The sequence below is a fragment of the Eurosta solidaginis genome, chromosome 1, assembly GCF_040869045.1.
Source record: "Eurosta solidaginis isolate ZX-2024a chromosome 1, ASM4086904v1, whole genome shotgun sequence".
Taxonomy (NCBI): domain Eukaryota; kingdom Metazoa; phylum Arthropoda; class Insecta; order Diptera; family Tephritidae; genus Eurosta; species Eurosta solidaginis.
Window position 1 is genome coordinate 302,341,436 of NC_090319.1, and position 17,052 is coordinate 302,358,487.

General features: G+C 41.5%; 2 protein-coding genes across 4 annotated transcripts in view; one reads left to right on the forward strand and one right to left on the reverse strand.

Annotated features, from left to right (window-relative positions):
* Positions 1 to 17,052, reverse strand: part of Crz (Corazonin) — an 81,437-nt gene that overhangs the window by 23,139 nt on the left and 41,246 nt on the right. The gene's annotated exons all lie outside the window — the stretch shown is intronic.
* On the forward strand, positions 1,075 to 3,617 carry sav (salvador). 3 transcript variants are annotated; one of them, XM_067761268.1, is made up of 3 exons: positions 1,075 to 1,170; positions 1,333 to 3,091; positions 3,189 to 3,617. In XM_067761268.1, exons 2-3 carry the CDS (start codon positions 1,359 to 1,361, stop codon positions 3,274 to 3,276), a joined length of 1,821 nt encoding a protein of 606 aa, XP_067617369.1. In that variant the 5' UTR covers positions 1,075 to 1,170; positions 1,333 to 1,358; the 3' UTR covers positions 3,277 to 3,617. The 3 variants fall into 3 exon arrangements, with proteins under 3 accessions (XP_067617369.1, XP_067617368.1, XP_067617370.1); XM_067761267.1 differs by having other exon boundaries at positions 1,111 to 1,179; positions 1,289 to 3,091; XM_067761269.1 differs by having other exon boundaries at positions 1,148 to 1,179.

A 17,052-nucleotide genomic window follows, 5' to 3' on the forward strand; every position in this document is an offset into this window, starting at 1 on the left:
CTGTCCGCTCGCAAGTTTGAATGCCATAGGTCGTGATGGGCATTGAAATCGCCTAAGATAATGCGATTGTTGCCAGTGAGTAAGGCCTCGATATTAGGGCGGTATCCACTGGGGCAACAGGTGACAGGAGGGATGTAGATGTTGATGATTTCTAGATTTGCATCGCCTGACCGGACTGATAGGCCTTGACGTTCTAAGACATTGTCACTGCGGTCGATGCCAGGATCAAATATATGATATTGCACAGAGTGGTGTATAATAAACGCGAGGCCGCCTCCATTTCCGCTCTCGCGGTCTTTCCTGTGGACATTATAACCAGAGTACAGAGTACATTATACAGTGCGCCCTCTTGTATATCTATCCTCTTTGGTAAAATTCTCATTTACCAGCACTCGAATTCTGCAAGTACCTAAAATTTCTAAAATCGCATGAATTCTCTAAATGCTTTTTGAAGACATCAGAATCGAGGAAATAAAAGATCAAATTATATTTATGTAAATCACATATGCGTGAGATTTCGAAATTCCCTGAGTTTTATTTTCCACCTGCATCCCTGTCAGATTACTTAGAAAAAAACTTTAACGTAGCGACATAATCTTCGCACCGTATTTAAATGAAATGGTAGCGTTTCGATAATAATCTATGGTTAATATTAATGTTATTCGACAGTTTGATTTGACTTTTGGCATAGTCATTTAAAAAAAAATAGGTTTCGAATTTAGGTGAAACTATTTGACTTATTTTTTATGGGCACTCTTATTTTATTTTGACTTTATTTTTCTTTCTCACCCCTCATCCATTGTTAAGTCATATCGACACCAAGAGTCGATGAATTCTTCATAGTTGTTATCGATAAATACGGCGCACATCACCTATTAGGTCAGTTTGACACACGGCGGAACGATACAAGGTGGCAGGATGGGACAGCTGATTATAAACTTTTTTTATTTTATTTGATACATCAACTTCCAGCGCAGTACGACTTTGACATTGGTCCATCAAATTTACAAAAACAAAGTATATCGCATTTTTATTTGTTTGTGGGTATGTCGTCGCCATGCTGCCACCTTGTATCGTTCCGCCATGGTTTGACATTGTCATTTGTCCGGTTGTTTATTTTTCTGTATATGCATTAATACTTTATTTATTGTATAAAAATATATTTTAGTGGTAGGCAGAGTATGTTCCTTTATAACCAGCTTTGCGAAATGTATTGCAATTAACAAAAAAAAAACTTGCGCTTGCTCCGTAAAAACTAACAAAATTCTTTGTTTATCTGCATGTAAAGACTAAAATGGGATTTTCAATGTGATTATTTGGATTTCCGCTTAGATTATATGGACGGTTTCGCCTGTTGAATGAACTACCTAATATTGCTGTGCAATCGGAAACCGGCAATGTTGTCGCGACGCAGCAAAGAAAAGGCCACCGCGCACAAAGAAGGTGTGGTTGGTAAGTATGTAAAAAAGGAGACACCACCAGAGATACCCGTAATAAATGTGTGGACATTTGATGAACAGCGAGCGAAGCATAATAAGAAATCATTGCAGCGTTGTGCGAGTACTTCTCCCAGTTGTGAGTTTACAGGCAGAAGCTCTGGTAGTTCTAGTCGGAATACATACTCCTGCGGCAATGACACACAATTCAATACACAACCGGATTATTATCATGCCAGACGAGCACATTCTCAATTGCCCCCCAGCACGTCAACAACACTGCGGTCAATGTCACAGAGACGACAGCTACAACAACAGCAACGCTATGGAGTAACTGGTTTTTATGCACCCACAGCTGTTGCTGTATCTAATCCCAAGCCACGGCATCCACACTTTTATTCTAGCAATAATTTGGACGTAGGTAGTAACGGGCATGGACATGCAGGTAGCGCAGGCACCAATAACAATACTGTTGCTAGCAGCAGCAGCAATTATGTTAACATTGAACAAATTGATCGAATGCGTCGTCAACAGTCATCACCTTTGCTACAACCAAATAGCGCAGCATCTTACGATCAATTTCATCGCAGGCATTCTGCTAACCAAAAACATAATAATTCTTATGATGCACGCATACGTGGTGTTGCAAGCACCGAATCGAATGCAGCCGCTATTACTGATGGTATGGATTCCTATAGTAACGTATTTCAAAGGCAACGTGGTGCTACACCAACCCCACAACAGCACTATCAAGCCAATGTCAGCTATGCCACTGGGTCTTCAGATTCGTATCCAATATACGAAAATCCTTTTAGAGTTTCATCGAATACATCAGGAGGCAGCATCGTTACTAGCAGCAATCATACACCAATAAATAATTTCGATAGCAGCCGTTCAACACTTTCAAATGCTGAAGTACGTTCGGAATCACCAATTTATAGTAACACGACCTTGGCTGTGTCCAACAACAATATACACTCTTCATATGATCTGAGTACTGGTACATCAGCAGCAGCTGCTGCTGCAACATCTGTACAATCTCTGTATCATGCACCACCAACGCGCCCATTGCACACGCAATCAGTTGCTAATGCGACAAGTACACCGAATGTTTTACAAAAAGTGCCATCACAGCAGTCTTTAGAGGAAGAGTTACCATTGCCGCCAGGTTGGGCAATGCAATACACCCTACATGGGCGCAAGTATTATATTGATCATCACACGCATACAACACATTGGTCGCATCCGCTGGAACGTGAAGGACTGCCAGTTGGCTGGCGACGTGTTGTATCTAAAATGCATGGCACCTACTATGAAAATCAATATACAGGACAATGTCAGCGACAACATCCTTGCCTTACCTCATATTATGTCTATACTACATCTGCGGAGCCTCCCAAGGCAATATGCCCAGAGATTCCAGTTCCTTACACACAACCTGTGCATACACATAATGCGTTGGTGCCAGCCAATCCATATCTGTTAGAGGAGATACCAAAGTGGCTGGTTGTATATTCGAATGCTGATTCATCGAAAGACCATATGCTGCAATTTAACATGTTTAGTTTGCAGGAGCTTGAATGCTTTGATGGTATGTTGGTGCGTCTATTTAAACAAGAGCTTGGCACTATAGTTGGCTTTTACGAACGTTACAGGTGCGTAATAGATAAACTGTTAATGCTGCATGATTATTAACTTTTTCATAAAATATTTACTTTAGTCTTAATATTTAAATTGTTTTTATTTTATTAGACGCGCTTTAATTTTAGAAAAGAATAGACGCGCTGAGCAAGAACGTTATTTGCAAGAGTTGCATACACAACAACCCCAACACCAATAACACAGGACTTGAGCCACTTTTATACCGAATCGAAATTATTGGCCATTATATAATTTCCTATTCGGCACTTATTTTTATTTTTACGATTAGACTGTCTTGTTTTGCAAAACTGTGAAAAGTTCTCTTACCATATTAAATATTTGTTAACTATAAGTTATATGTAACAGATTTCATTTGATTTATACTATTTTTATGTTTTTTAAAATCGATTGTGTTTAATGTTTTTGTGATTTATTATTCTACATAATTTCATTTAATTTTAAGTATACTCTCATTTTGTATTCACTGAACATGGTTTATTTCCACGAAAATAAAATATAAAATTTTTTAATAAATTGTGATCGGTCGCACCTATTGGATCGGGCGAAACACTGCTACAACAACAACATACAAATATTAACAATTCAACTTTTTTTAGCGATATTTACTTAATATAAATTTTACGATACAGTAAAAGGTTTCGTATGTATTATATAAAAAGATGGGCAAAAAAAAATTACGCCTTAAACAACCAAAGACATCTTTTCGAGGGACTGTCCACATGGCACTGCGGACCTTAATGAGCCGACTGTCTCATCAAAGGAGCGAGGATGTTCTGCAATCATCCCCTCAGATGTGAATTGGTCCAATGACACCTATACCCATACAATAACAAATGTACTATCTGGAAAGAATTCATCGGTAGAGTTCAGGTACGAAACAACAAAGCTAGAAGAATTAAAGGAGAAGGCTGCATAAGGCTACTTAGTGTATACGTATCACCCGTCCATGCTGAACATTGCTATATTATTGAGTTTGGAAGAGTCATTGGTGAGATTTGCTCTGAAATCAATACAATAGTTAGAAAAAACCAGTAACAATTGACCGAAGAGATGTAAATCCATGTTGTGAAGGAGAAATAAGAGATTTTAACATAATGGCAAGCTTTATACTCACATTTCTCTCCCAGAAATCGAGCTACGCATTGCTTGAGTAGGAATTCGGATAGTCTATAAACATCAGAATGCTTTGAGTTTTGAGATCAATTATGGTTTTAAATATGTCTGCCTCGGAAATTACCAAAGAACCTTAAAACAAGTTTTTCTAATAGGGGTGCGGCAAACACTCCCGCGTGTACTTCCGCCATGAAAATCTTCTCAGTGAAAATTAATCTAACTTTGCAAATCAGCTTCAAAATTAGACAACAACAACAAGTTAGCAGCCTCTTTAGGAGACTTGGAAGTCATGCCCATTGTACGTGTTCGCAGCCGGATACAATTTTACTTAAGTTATAACTACCAAATATTGTTGTTCCGAGTAACAACGAAAACACTCTCGAGTACCTTGCTGAAGTACAGAATATTTTTCGTAGTTGTTGTTTTACCGATAAGTACACTCAAAAGTACACCCAAAGGCCCTGGAGAGTCTTTTCGATGTTGATGGTCCTTTGCCGGATGCAGATCCCGTACGTTCCGGTAACAAGCACCATTGAGACACCAGCCCGACCATCTCGGGAACGATTTAGTATGACCACATGAAACCTTCAAGGCCATACCGCCCTCCCACCCCCTAGATCCATGAGAAAATTGGGGTTGCCGGAGCCTCGGCTGTTAAAGTAACAGGATTCGCCAAGGGTAGGTGAGGTTAAAAATTTGGTTTGAGAAGTTATATTTTGTGCTGGCAACACCTTGAAAGGGTTGCGCTACACAACCCCTTGAATCAATTTGATATTTTAGTCGTCTCTTACAATAGGTATACCTGCCGCGGGTATATTCTAAACCTCCTAACCCGCTGGGAGTTATTATATGTTTCGTAGTTGTTGTTGTTGTTGTAGCAATGCTTCGCCCCACCTAATAGCCGCGACCGATCACAAATTGTCATCAATATCCTCTAACGGGAGTCCAAGGAAACTTGCCGTTTCAACAGAGGTGGACCATAAGGAAAGGGGTATTAGAGGCGTTGGTTCCACATTACACCTAAAGAGATGGTTGGTGTCATGTGGGGACACATTGCAAGCGGGGCATGCATTTTGTATGTCGGGGTTGATTCTAGATAGGTCAGAGTTTAACCTGTTACAGTATCCAGAACGAAGTTGAGCAAGAGTGACACGCGTTTCCCTGGGGAGTATGCGTTCCTCTTCCGCGAGTTTTGGATACTTTTCTTTAAGCACTGGATTCACCGGGCAATTCCCGGCATAAAGGTCCGACGCCTGTTTATGGAGTTCACCAAGGACCTGCTTGTGTTTTTTCGCTTCATACGGCTGGGTTCTCAGGTGCCGTATTTCCTCAAAATGCTTACGGAGATGACTCCTTAAGTCCCTAGGCGGTGCTGGTTCATCAATCAGATGTCTGTTGGGATGCTCAGGTTTCTGGGTATTGAACAGGAACTGTTTGGTCAGCATCTCATTTCTCTCCCTGATGGGGAGTATTCTCGCCTCATTATGCAGATGGTGTTCTGGGGACATAAGAAGACAGCCCGTGGCGATTCTGAGAGCAGTACTTTGGCAGGCCTGTAGTTTCTTCCAGTGGGTAATTTTTAGGCTTGGCGACCATATGGGTGACGCATAGCACGTAATCGGCTGGCTAATTGTCGATGGGCACAGTATCGAGATATTGATTACTTCTGTCAAGTAATAACTCCTGTATTTTTGTAACTTGCTCCAACTCCCGCTAAATTTTGTTTTAAACTTGCACCATTCGTCAAATTTGACTAGCTGTATAAAAGTGCCCCAAAAAAGATATTGCACTCAGGTCGTAAATTAAAAAATAATTAAATGTAGGGCGCGATACGGCTTTTCATGGATACGGCTTGCCAACCACTGCCGATGGGCGACCTTGCTTAGACAAATTTTCTTCTAATTGAAAAATCTTGTTTCGAAAATGTTGATGTTGCTTTGCCCAGGTCGTGAATTCAGGGTCTTCGATTTGGTAGGGGAGCACGCTACCTGCACAACACAGCGGTCATAAATTAACTGGCACAAAAAATCGACGGAAATCTCGATGCCGATTTCAATAATATACACCAATATGCCAATTCACAAGTAGTCCGTACATGTACCTAGAGTTGCAAAAAGTTTAGAATAAATGAAGGAAATCGTAGGTAATTGTGCCGTTTATGGGGCGCAATAAAAATTGGCAGGATATTTTTTTAGTTCAGTGAACTTGAGTTTATCTGGACTATTCTTCGTAACATGACACGCTTATAGGTACAGCATGGTCTGAAGACCAGTAATATATGCACATAGCTGGTCAAGAAGCAAATATGTTCCCCCCAGCGGGTTAGGGGGTTAGAATATACCCGCGGTAGGTAGGCCTGTCGTAACAGGCGACTAAAATACCAGATTTAAGGGGTTGTGTAGCGAAACCTTTTCAGGTTGCCAGCGCAATATACAGCTTCTCCAAACCCAATTGTCAACCTCACCTATCCGTAGCGAATCCTGTTTCATTAACAGCCGAGGCTCTGGCGACCCCGAACTCCTCATGGATCAAGGGGGTGGGAGGGCGGTATGGTCTAGAAGGTCGCATGTGGTCATAACAAATCGTTCCCGAGATGGTCGGGCTTGGTACCGGAACGTACCGGATCTGCATCCGACAAAGGACAAAGAAAGTCAAGACATTATAATATGCAATTCATTGCCTATCCGACCCAAGAGTTGTTTGTATATATGCGCTTATGAATATTTATATGTGTACGTACATACATTTACTGAAGTAGGGGATGTAGCAAAGGGAAGTGCTTCCTACCTCACGGCACATACATATACATACATATTGTGACGAATATTAGCAACATTAAGGGATACTATCATCTCTAGCCGATACTAAGCAGTGACTTGTATGACCATAAACAAATCAATCATTTATTCATATTATGTCTACACATATGTCCATACAGGCAGCGGAGAGAAACACACAAACACATGCATATATCGGAGATACTCCCAAAAGTAGGCAATCATCGGTGGAAGTATCACTCACATATACACGCTCATATGGCTATGCGAGAAGCTATAATCGTGCATCTGTAGCTTATAGCTGGTAAAAAAATAGTAAATTCTAGAAACGCTTGGAAATATACAAACGAGGAAACCGAAGAGTATAAAAGCAGCACCAGCTGAGGCATGGGCAATCAGTTTGATTTAAGCAAGCTATTGCTTGTGAAGTATCAGTGTTATTGTGAAGTACTTTAATAAAGGCCATCAACAGGCTTCTTTAGCGGGACTGCTCTAGTACTACTTGTTTCGATAAGATATTGAACATAATCACGGGTCATGCGATTGGCTCTGCTGAATGGCACTCCGGAGAAATGCAGGGCAAAGTGCCCATCCCTACCGTCCTTCTTTCCTTGAATCAGACAGCTACATGAGATAATGTCATCCCTCACACATTTCGCACCGTACGCTAGCTCAGAATAGCAAGAAAAACTTTTTAACGTATTTGTTGCTTGGGTACATCCGCATCGCTGCAAAACATACCCCCCGGTCAAGTATTGCCTGAATGTGTATTGTTGCTTAGCTACGTACACCACTGGGTACTGCGGCATCCAGACGAGCGACCTCGCCACCGTCGCACTTCTAAAATTAGATTGCAATTACTGAAGGCGTCAGGGATAGTACTGATTTCTTGAAGCGGCGCAACATCCTCATCGCTGCGATACATACCACCCGACAATTTTTGGCTGAATGCTCATTGTCCTGACATACATATATGCGTTACACAGAGGCCAAAATCGAATATTCTCATCGATTTTGACGTACACTTTCTACTTCCTCTGGTAGCCGTCATGGTGTGGTGGTAGCATAATTTAAAAAATAAAGATTGTACAATTAGAAACCTTTTTCTAAGCTGCGTCCCCCATCGGCAGTGGTTTGGCACACACTGCGAGAATATTTCTGCCTTGAATAGCTTTTCAGCGAAAATTCATCATCCTTGCAGAATTGAATTGCATTTTAAAGGATGACGAATTTTCAGTATAAAACGTGTAATTCCCGCCCGGAAATATGAAGAAAAAATTAAAAGAAAGCACCGCGCAAATTCGATCTAAATCTTCTCGGAGGTATATCCCGCCTTCTATTTATTTGCACTTACTGCCTCCAGTAAAACATATTTCCTGTGGATGAAAGAGGAAAGAAAATTGCCTAGTAAATATTTGACACAGCAATCAACACAGCGTATGCAGACGTTACTACTATAACAGGTAAGTCATGGTAAACTGTGAAGTCCTGGTCTAATCCGATCAAGGTTAAGTTAGGTTAGGTTCAAGTGGCTGCCGTCCACATCGGAGCGGCACACTAGGCCTTTATAGGCCCATTGTGAAACCACACGGATTTGTTCCTACTCTCCTAATCAAACGCGTCGTGTATTGACTTCAGCTATATCAGTCAGATCTACGAGAAACATCTTGCCCATAAAACGTTGCCTTCTTCTACCGAGCGCTGGACATTCACAGAGTAGATGCCTAACAGTTTCAGTCTCCTCTTCGTTGCCGCAGCTTCTACAGTAATCATTAAATAGAGGGCCAATCATTTCGCATGCGGTACAATACAAACATGACCAGTGAGAAGACCTACAAACGAAGATCTACCTACAAGAAAATATAAATGTGCTTCTGAGAGACTGCCTTCTGCCTCAGGCAGTCCACAGCGTCTTGTATGGCCACAAGCTCAGCCTGAAATACGCTGCAGTGATCCGGAAGGCGAAACGATCTTTGTATCTCCAATAGTTCCGAATAGACCCCCCCCCCCTCCGACCCCGTTATCCAGTTTAGATCCATATGTGTAGATCTGAATGCTGTTAGTGAGCCAATCAGGGTTATTAACCCACTGTTCCCTCTCAGGGATTAATATCTCGTATCCCCTGTTAAAGATGGTATGTGGTTTGCAGAAATCTGTTCATTCTGGTATGCAGAATCTGTCGAGAATTTCAGTATGGTTCAGTATTACATTCATAGCCTCCGTTGGCGTTGTGCGGATGGCTCCGCTTATGCATAGTAGTGCAGATCTTTGCACCTTTTGAAGAGCAAGAACCGTCGAGGATATATTCAGGGCGGGCCACCATACCGCCACCCCGTATAGCAATATTGGCCTAACTATGGCCGTGTATATCCAATGTACTATCATAGGGGACATACCACATTTCCGTCCAATTGCCCCTTTACATGTGTAGAGGGCAACCGAGACCTTACGGACACGTTACGTGGTGTTTTGTGCCCAGTTCAATTTCTTATCAAGTGTGAGCCCTAGATAATTGGCGGACTCACTTAACTTAAGCACTGTGTTTGCCAGCACTGGGGTTGAGAGAGGTGGTATCTTATACCTCCTCTTAAAGAGCACCAGCTGCATTTTATTTGGGTTCACGCCCAGACCATTATCAACGGCCCATGCTTAATTCCACCTGCATCATTTCGCAGAGAGTTTGTAGAAACTTCCCACTTATCACCAAGGCAAGGTCGTCATAACTTTATAGCCCCTCTCCTCCTCCATGTCCCTTAGCAGCTGATTCAATGGAATGGGACTACACCTTGGGGAGTTCCCCTACTGACGAACCTGCTCACCGGTACCCCTGCAAGTTCTGCCTGTACTACCCTGCATAGCAGCAATTGGTGCACAAGACCCACCAGCTGAGATTCGATGCCCAGATCAGTCAGTACCTTAATGATTGAGTCGGGTTTGATGTTATTGAACACTCCTTCTATGTCTAGGAAGGCTGCCAGGCAGTATTCCTTGAAGGAGAACGATCTCTCTATGCACGATGTAATTTCGTGCAATGCCGTTTCCGTGGATTAACCCTTCATATAGGCGTGTTGTGCTTCAGAGAGTTTGTCATTCACTGCCTCCCTGATATATGTTTCCATCAGTCTCTCCATCACCTTTAGTTGAAACGAAGATAGACTGATGGGTCTGAAGTCCTTAGGATTCGCGTGGCACGCTTTGCGTGCCTTGGGAATAAATACCACTTTAGATATCTTCCATATACGTGGGACGTGGTTTAGTGCCACAACACCTCCTATTATAGCGTATAGCCAGTTAGTGCTGCACTCCAGTGATTGTTGCAGTTGCATAGGTGTATAATCTGATCAAACATAATGGCAAAATATAAATTATTTTCGGGAATAAGCCATTGCCGGTGTCGATGATAGACGTTATAATATATCCTTCGGTGGAGAAGGTAGGATGACAACAGTTCGAACAATTATACTTGGTTAAATATGTAGATAGATTTTTTAAAATATTCTCCTTCACTGCGAGGAAGGACGCTAAAGCACTGACCATAACTGTATATGAAATGTTAAAACATCCCTTTGTTTGATAACCATTTTGGTAAACCTCATACAAAACATCCCAACTAGCAACACCCACGTAGGAGAAACAAGAATACAGCATACTTCCGTTACATAAATTTCGTTCAAATGAGCTAAGCCGTTTTAGTGTTGGTAGCTCATATATAACGGCATATATATCTTAAAGTAAGGTGGCAACCATAGGCTGCAATCTAAATTAAAAATATTTCCTATTTGAATACGACAAAATATACTTTTCGTTTGATATCCATATTGGCATTAGTATAGCATGCTACTTCATAATTTCTTTATTTAATTTAAAATAGGTGGCAGCCTTGTTAAGATATTTCTGTTAAGATATGCAAGGCAGAAGGGGGCATGAAATAGCCAAAGACTTTCGGCCAATAAGTCTCACGTCCTTTGTTCTGAAAACGTTCGAAAGGCTACATATACGGGAGCTTCTAGGCGAGGCTCCAATTTCCACGGCACAGCACACGTACCTGAGAGGGAAATCCACAGAAACCGCGCTACATGAGGTAGTTCGAACGGTGGAAAAGTTCCTTCATCACAAGCACTTCACTCTGGCTGCGTTTGTTGATGTGGAAGGCGCGTTTAACAATGTAAGAGCTGAAGCGATTGAGGCTGCCCTCGGCAGGGCAGGGGTTGAAGAACCACTACGGCCTTGGATTTCAATCCTGCTTCGCAACCGCGAAATAACAGCAGAGCTAGGCGGAGCTACTGTTGGCAAGCTGTTATGGAAACGCATCTACGGTGGAAGCAGTAAGTAAGGAAGGCGGTCGGCATGATGTTGTGGTGCACAGTGGCTAGTCATTGCCGGATGGGGCGGGTCCTTGCCAACCTTACTGTTCCAGCGCCATAAACAGAAAAAGTTCCTATCATGCCTATCAAACTAGCAGCTGTCAAATTTAAAATAAACTGACAGAAGCGCAGAGACGACTCAAAACGCTTATAATTCAAAATAAAACAACATCCGGCCGAACCGGATGTCACGGACAGACCGTTAACATTCAAACAATTTAAACTTCAAAAAAAACTAACGCAAAAAAAAAAATTACACTATGAAAATGTAGGTAAGTGTGTGTAGTGCATAAGTGAGAGAAAAAAAAAATGATCCAACAGATCACACTTTATTGGGCCGAAATCGAAACGAAATCTAATATGAATACTTAAGTCTGACTAAGCTTGTTCTGTTGGGGGTTCTTTTCTTTTCTCTTACTTTTGCTCGTAATATTTTAAATTATACAATTATTTACGTCTACCCCTTTTTTTTTATAATCGTTATAAACGCTATGTGTGGAAAAATATGTAATTAAATGTACTTATGTATAGTAAATATACTACATACAACGTTAGAATTTGGTCGAGTACCCCTTTTCTGTTTTCCCTTCACAAAACATATTTTAGGGCTATAAAGTTGGGATACAAATTCCGATTATTGGGGCTCTCTTACAAAATTATTATGTTGTTGTAGTAGAACTTATTTAACAAAATATCAATTTGGTATAACGCACAGTATAATGACACTAACATGTAATATGTACCAAGAAAACTTGTTATAAAAGCAATAAAGATTAAATTTGTATAGCGCTATGTATTATATGCACGTATATTATTTCCAAAAATGGATCGTTAAAACGTTTCACGTGATAAGGACGGCTTATTATCAATAAAATTTATAGAGCTAACTTCAAACATTTTAAAGCGACAAAATATATTATTAAAATGATATAAAAAAAGGATGTATGCCCTTTGCTGTAAAGCTAACAATTTCAAGTATTCAATAATAAAATTTGACGGGAAAAATCGACCCTTGTTAAATAGTTCACCCGGACTGTATAAAACCCTCTAAGTACCACTTAGAAATTTCTTTAACTACCCTGCAAAAACGCTCTCGTCATTCCACGTCATTTGACTAGCTATTATACAGTCATAGGTTATATTCCTAGTCACATTTGCATGGGCGTGGGTAAGTTTTATGACCAAATTTTTTTGTAGGGTAATTATTTTGAAGTTCATACATGGCTGGTACTTACATGGCCGCCAGAGTACGTACCGTGGGCCTCTGCCGGCGTGGTTACTGGTGATGTTGTTGTTGCTGGTGAAGTTGTCGCTGTTGTTGGTTATGGCGCGCGGTCTTGGGCGCGCTGTGTTGGTACTGTTGGTGGTTGTTGCGCTCTGGTCCGAGGTGATCAAGTGAACCTGGTGGCAATAAAACTTCGTGTTGACCTTTACGATCTGGATGACTTGGTGATAACTTTGGCGTTCGTTGTATTACGCTGCAGTGTACTGCTGGCCCTGGAGGCGGAGGTGGTGTTGGACGCTTATCCAAAGGTGGTGGTGTACGTCGTAAACGTAGAGAAAGGAATTTATCTTCGGATACCAAGGGTTTCTCATCAACAATTTGTTTACTGCCGTCCGAATCCGAATCGGAATCACTATAACTTTCCTCACTAGGTGTGACTGTGAAACGCCGACCTACTACTTCAACTGGATAGTCTTTACGTTGAGCTTGTGTCCACACAACACAACCGTTGTAAGGTTTATTACCACCCAAAATAGACGAGTAAAAACGAGGTTTGACGGAATGAACTGGTCGGTACTTTGCGCTATCGACTCTTTCCTAGTTTCTGGGCATTTTCTCGTTTGTTATTTTGGTAGTTGGGTGAAGGAATCGGCAATTCCTCGTTGCGGTCTTGTGGTTCTTCACAATACTCTCTTGAATATGTGCACAGCACGGCGAGGGTGTTTTGCGATGAGTTGAATATAGTCGGGGATGTGAAGTTGATGTAAGCAATAGTGTTAATGAAGCAGGAGCTGTGCTTGATGCCTTTTCCTCTTTGGTTTATAAAATTTTCCGATTAACTGCGCAAAAGAAAAGCAAACTCTTGCTTTTTCCTGGCCGGAAAAACGTGCTATCTTTTTGCTTTTCTTTTTCTAAATTTTTTTCACGTCATCTTCGTTTTACTTGCGGCCGGAAACTCATGGCTTTTTTCGCTAGTGATCGCCGGTCTTTCTTTCTTGTTTTTCGATACTTTTGTATCGCAACTTTCGCCTATCACCAGGCACTAAGTGTGTTCGCACGAAAACGCTCACAAGTGGACCGTAACCGTAGACCATAACAGCAGACCGTAACAAAGCAGGTATGCAGGTGCACACCACAGGGTGGGGTGCTTTCACCTCTGCTTTAGTTGATCACCATAAATGAAGGAAAACTTAACGCAGGGGGTTCGTCGTGGCGCATGCCGACGACGTGGCGATCTGGGTCTCTGGTCCTTTCCCCTCCGTAATGAGCGAAATCATGGAAAGGGCATTGGCTAAACTCTGCAGGTGGGCACAGGGATGTGGCCTTAGGTTAAATCCCGACAAGACGGACCTGCTACTCTTTACGAGGAAGTACAAGCCACCTGCCTTCAGACTACCATTCTTAAACGGCCAGCAACTAACCCTGTCATCGAGTATCAAGTATCTGGGACTAACAATTGACTGCAAGTTGAATTGGAAAGTATGCATCGAAGAGCGGGTACGGAAAGCCTGCATCGCCTTCTATGCCTGCAAATCAATGTTTGGTAAGAAATGGGGCTCAAGCCAAGCATGGTACTTTCGATGTACGAGGCGGTGGTGCGACCGGTGCTTACCTATGGTTCCATAGTCTGGTGGGAAGCTCTAAGTAAGAGCTACAATCTCACCAGCCTGCAAAGAGTCCAGCGCACTGCGTGCGTTGGTGCCATAGGGGCCGGACGCACTTGCCCCACAACTGCTTTAGACCCCATTTTGCATTTGCTGCCGATCGACTTGCATATACTTTGTACATCGTCACAAACCGCACTGAGACTCAGGGAGTCTGGGTGTTGGTAGGATACTCAGCAAGGGCATAGTAGAATCCTAAATAAACTTCCGGATGGTACATGTAGTACCGAGACAGATTACTACCCTCGCAAACTGAAGTTTGATTACGGTTGTAATACCGCTATTCCAAGCAGGAACGAGTGGAAGAGAAACCCGGGCATAAGGGTCGAGGACATCCACATCTACACTGACGGCTCCAAGATGGAATCGGGATTGGGGGCCGGAGTCTTCTCTGAGTCCCTAGATTTGTCTGCATCATTCAGACTCCCATAGCACTGCAGCGTGTTTCAAGCAGAAATCCTCGAGATTTGGCAAGCCTGCGAATCACTGGAGGGCTTAATGTAGCTGGTAAAGTTTGCATCCTGTCGGATAGCCAAGCAGCGATAAAAGAGCTTTCCTCGCCACACATTAACTCAAAATTAGTGTGGGCTTGTAAGCGACTCATATCCCAGTTATCCACCAATCTAGAAATACGCGTTATCTGGGTCCCGGGTCATAGGGGGATAGAGGGTAACGAGAAGGCCGACGAGGAAATAACCAGTGTCGAAGTAGGCATACCCTTAGCAGAAGCCAAGGGGAATATCCAAAGCTTCTACCTGAAGAAAGCACAAACAAAGTGAAATAACATCACCACCTGTGCAATATCAAAATCCATTTGGCCAAACTATGATGGAAAGAGGACGAGAAGTCTTCTGAACAAATCCAGGGCTAACACATGCAAACTGATAGCAGTCTGCACCGGTCATTGGGCAGTAGGTACACATGCGGAAAAGATGGGCATTCCGTATAACGAATACTGCAGAAGCTGCAAAGATCCAAATGCCAGGGAGACAGTAGAACACTTTATGTGTAAATGCCCGGCTCTAGCTAGAGCCCGGCTAAGGTTCCTTGGAACCCCGTTTCTAGAAGACCTCAGAGGGTTATCTGTGATAGCAATCCCGAATATTCTTAATTTTATGAACAACTCTGGCTGGTTGTAATACATTGATCGTAACATTCCGTAGGTTTTTAGACGAGTTACATGGCATCAAAACGGCTTTGAATAGCTACTTGGGCGACCAGGGTCGCATCCATTTCACCTACCTACCTACCTAAGATTAGGTGGCAACCATAGGTGGTACCTTTCGTTTGGTACCTTATTGGCTTACCTAATTTAATAGAAAAAAATCGAAAAGGTAGCAACCTCGTAAATAAATTAGAGGCAACACTTAGAAAAATATTGATGTACCAAATTTAATTGAAAATGGGTGAGCCGTTTTGGTGACCGGTCGTATGTACATATATGGAAATAAACAACAATTACTCATTTAAAGTTTTAATACATATATACACAAATATGCAAAAATTTAACTTTGAAGTAAATGATAAGATAAAATAAAAAAGCGGTGGGTTCTGATAAGAATAGGATGCGTTGGAATTTTCTACAGCATGTTGAAGCCTGCATCCACTAAAATTCCCAGAGTAGTTTCATCTTTATGTTGCGAAGCTTGACACCATATAGCAGGACAGGACTCTTTGAGCTTTTGATTTTCGATCGGCCACAGAGGACTTAAATTTTCAATGCGTACTGGGTCCAAAGGATAATATTCCGCTGTATTTTCAAGCTAAAGTTGTCGTTTGCGATAAAAATGGTTACCAGAATCTAAATGAGAGGCCGAATCGTACGTAACATAGTACGATCCGTGATCGAATGCGGTTTTTTTAATCACAATAGCTCCTAAATGTTGTATCGAATTATTGAAATATATGAACTAGGGACAACGCGTCTTCACTATATCCATAATATATTATTATTTTTTTTTAAATAGTTGGTTAGCCTAATTTTTATCGCTTGAGTGAAAATAGTTTTCGATCCGTGATCGTATGTCACGATTCCATATCAGGGTTCGCATTATTGACTGAACTAAATTTAATTTGGAAGGTATACACATTAGTTGTATGTCTACCTCGTAATTATTGCGATAGTCGCTGTTATTACACAAACTGACTATGCATTAAAAATTAAATAATCGAATTCCCATTGCTTGATTATTTTGATTTAATTTTAAATTACGGCAGCCAATACTGACGTGGTGGTCAAGACTCCAGCTTTTTTTACTGCAGTTACTTCGTTTTGTCCTCGGTCACCATCAAGCCCATTCTTGCCAATTAATTTTCCTGTTTGGATTAAGCGGTACTGGCGGCGCAGGTATTTCGGTCGACTATGTCAATGACGGTAAAATACGCAAGTATTTACATGCTCTTATAAAATATGTATCCCGATCGGTTATGTTCGATAAGCACTTTAGGGGTCGCTCTGTCTGAAACCGTGTTAAGTTACCAACGGCTCGGAGAGGTCTTCCCAATTTTGACTAGAGCTGGTGGGTTTGCTGAACGCTATTTTAGATAACCGTATAAACAGAGAGGATATATAGAATAAGAGACGTCATTTCATACTTTTTGCGAAATTTATTTGTAATGTCCCATTTGTGGGGTAAATTTAAATTCCTTCTACACATTTTCATGAGGTATTTTTGATTGTTTTAAAGGATGGTACTAATTAAGCAATTCATCCTCTTTTCAACAATCACAATATATATTAACACAAACTTCTTAAAAATTTGCAGAAGGCAATTTTCTATTCTATCTATCCTCTCTGGTAAAAACTTTGTG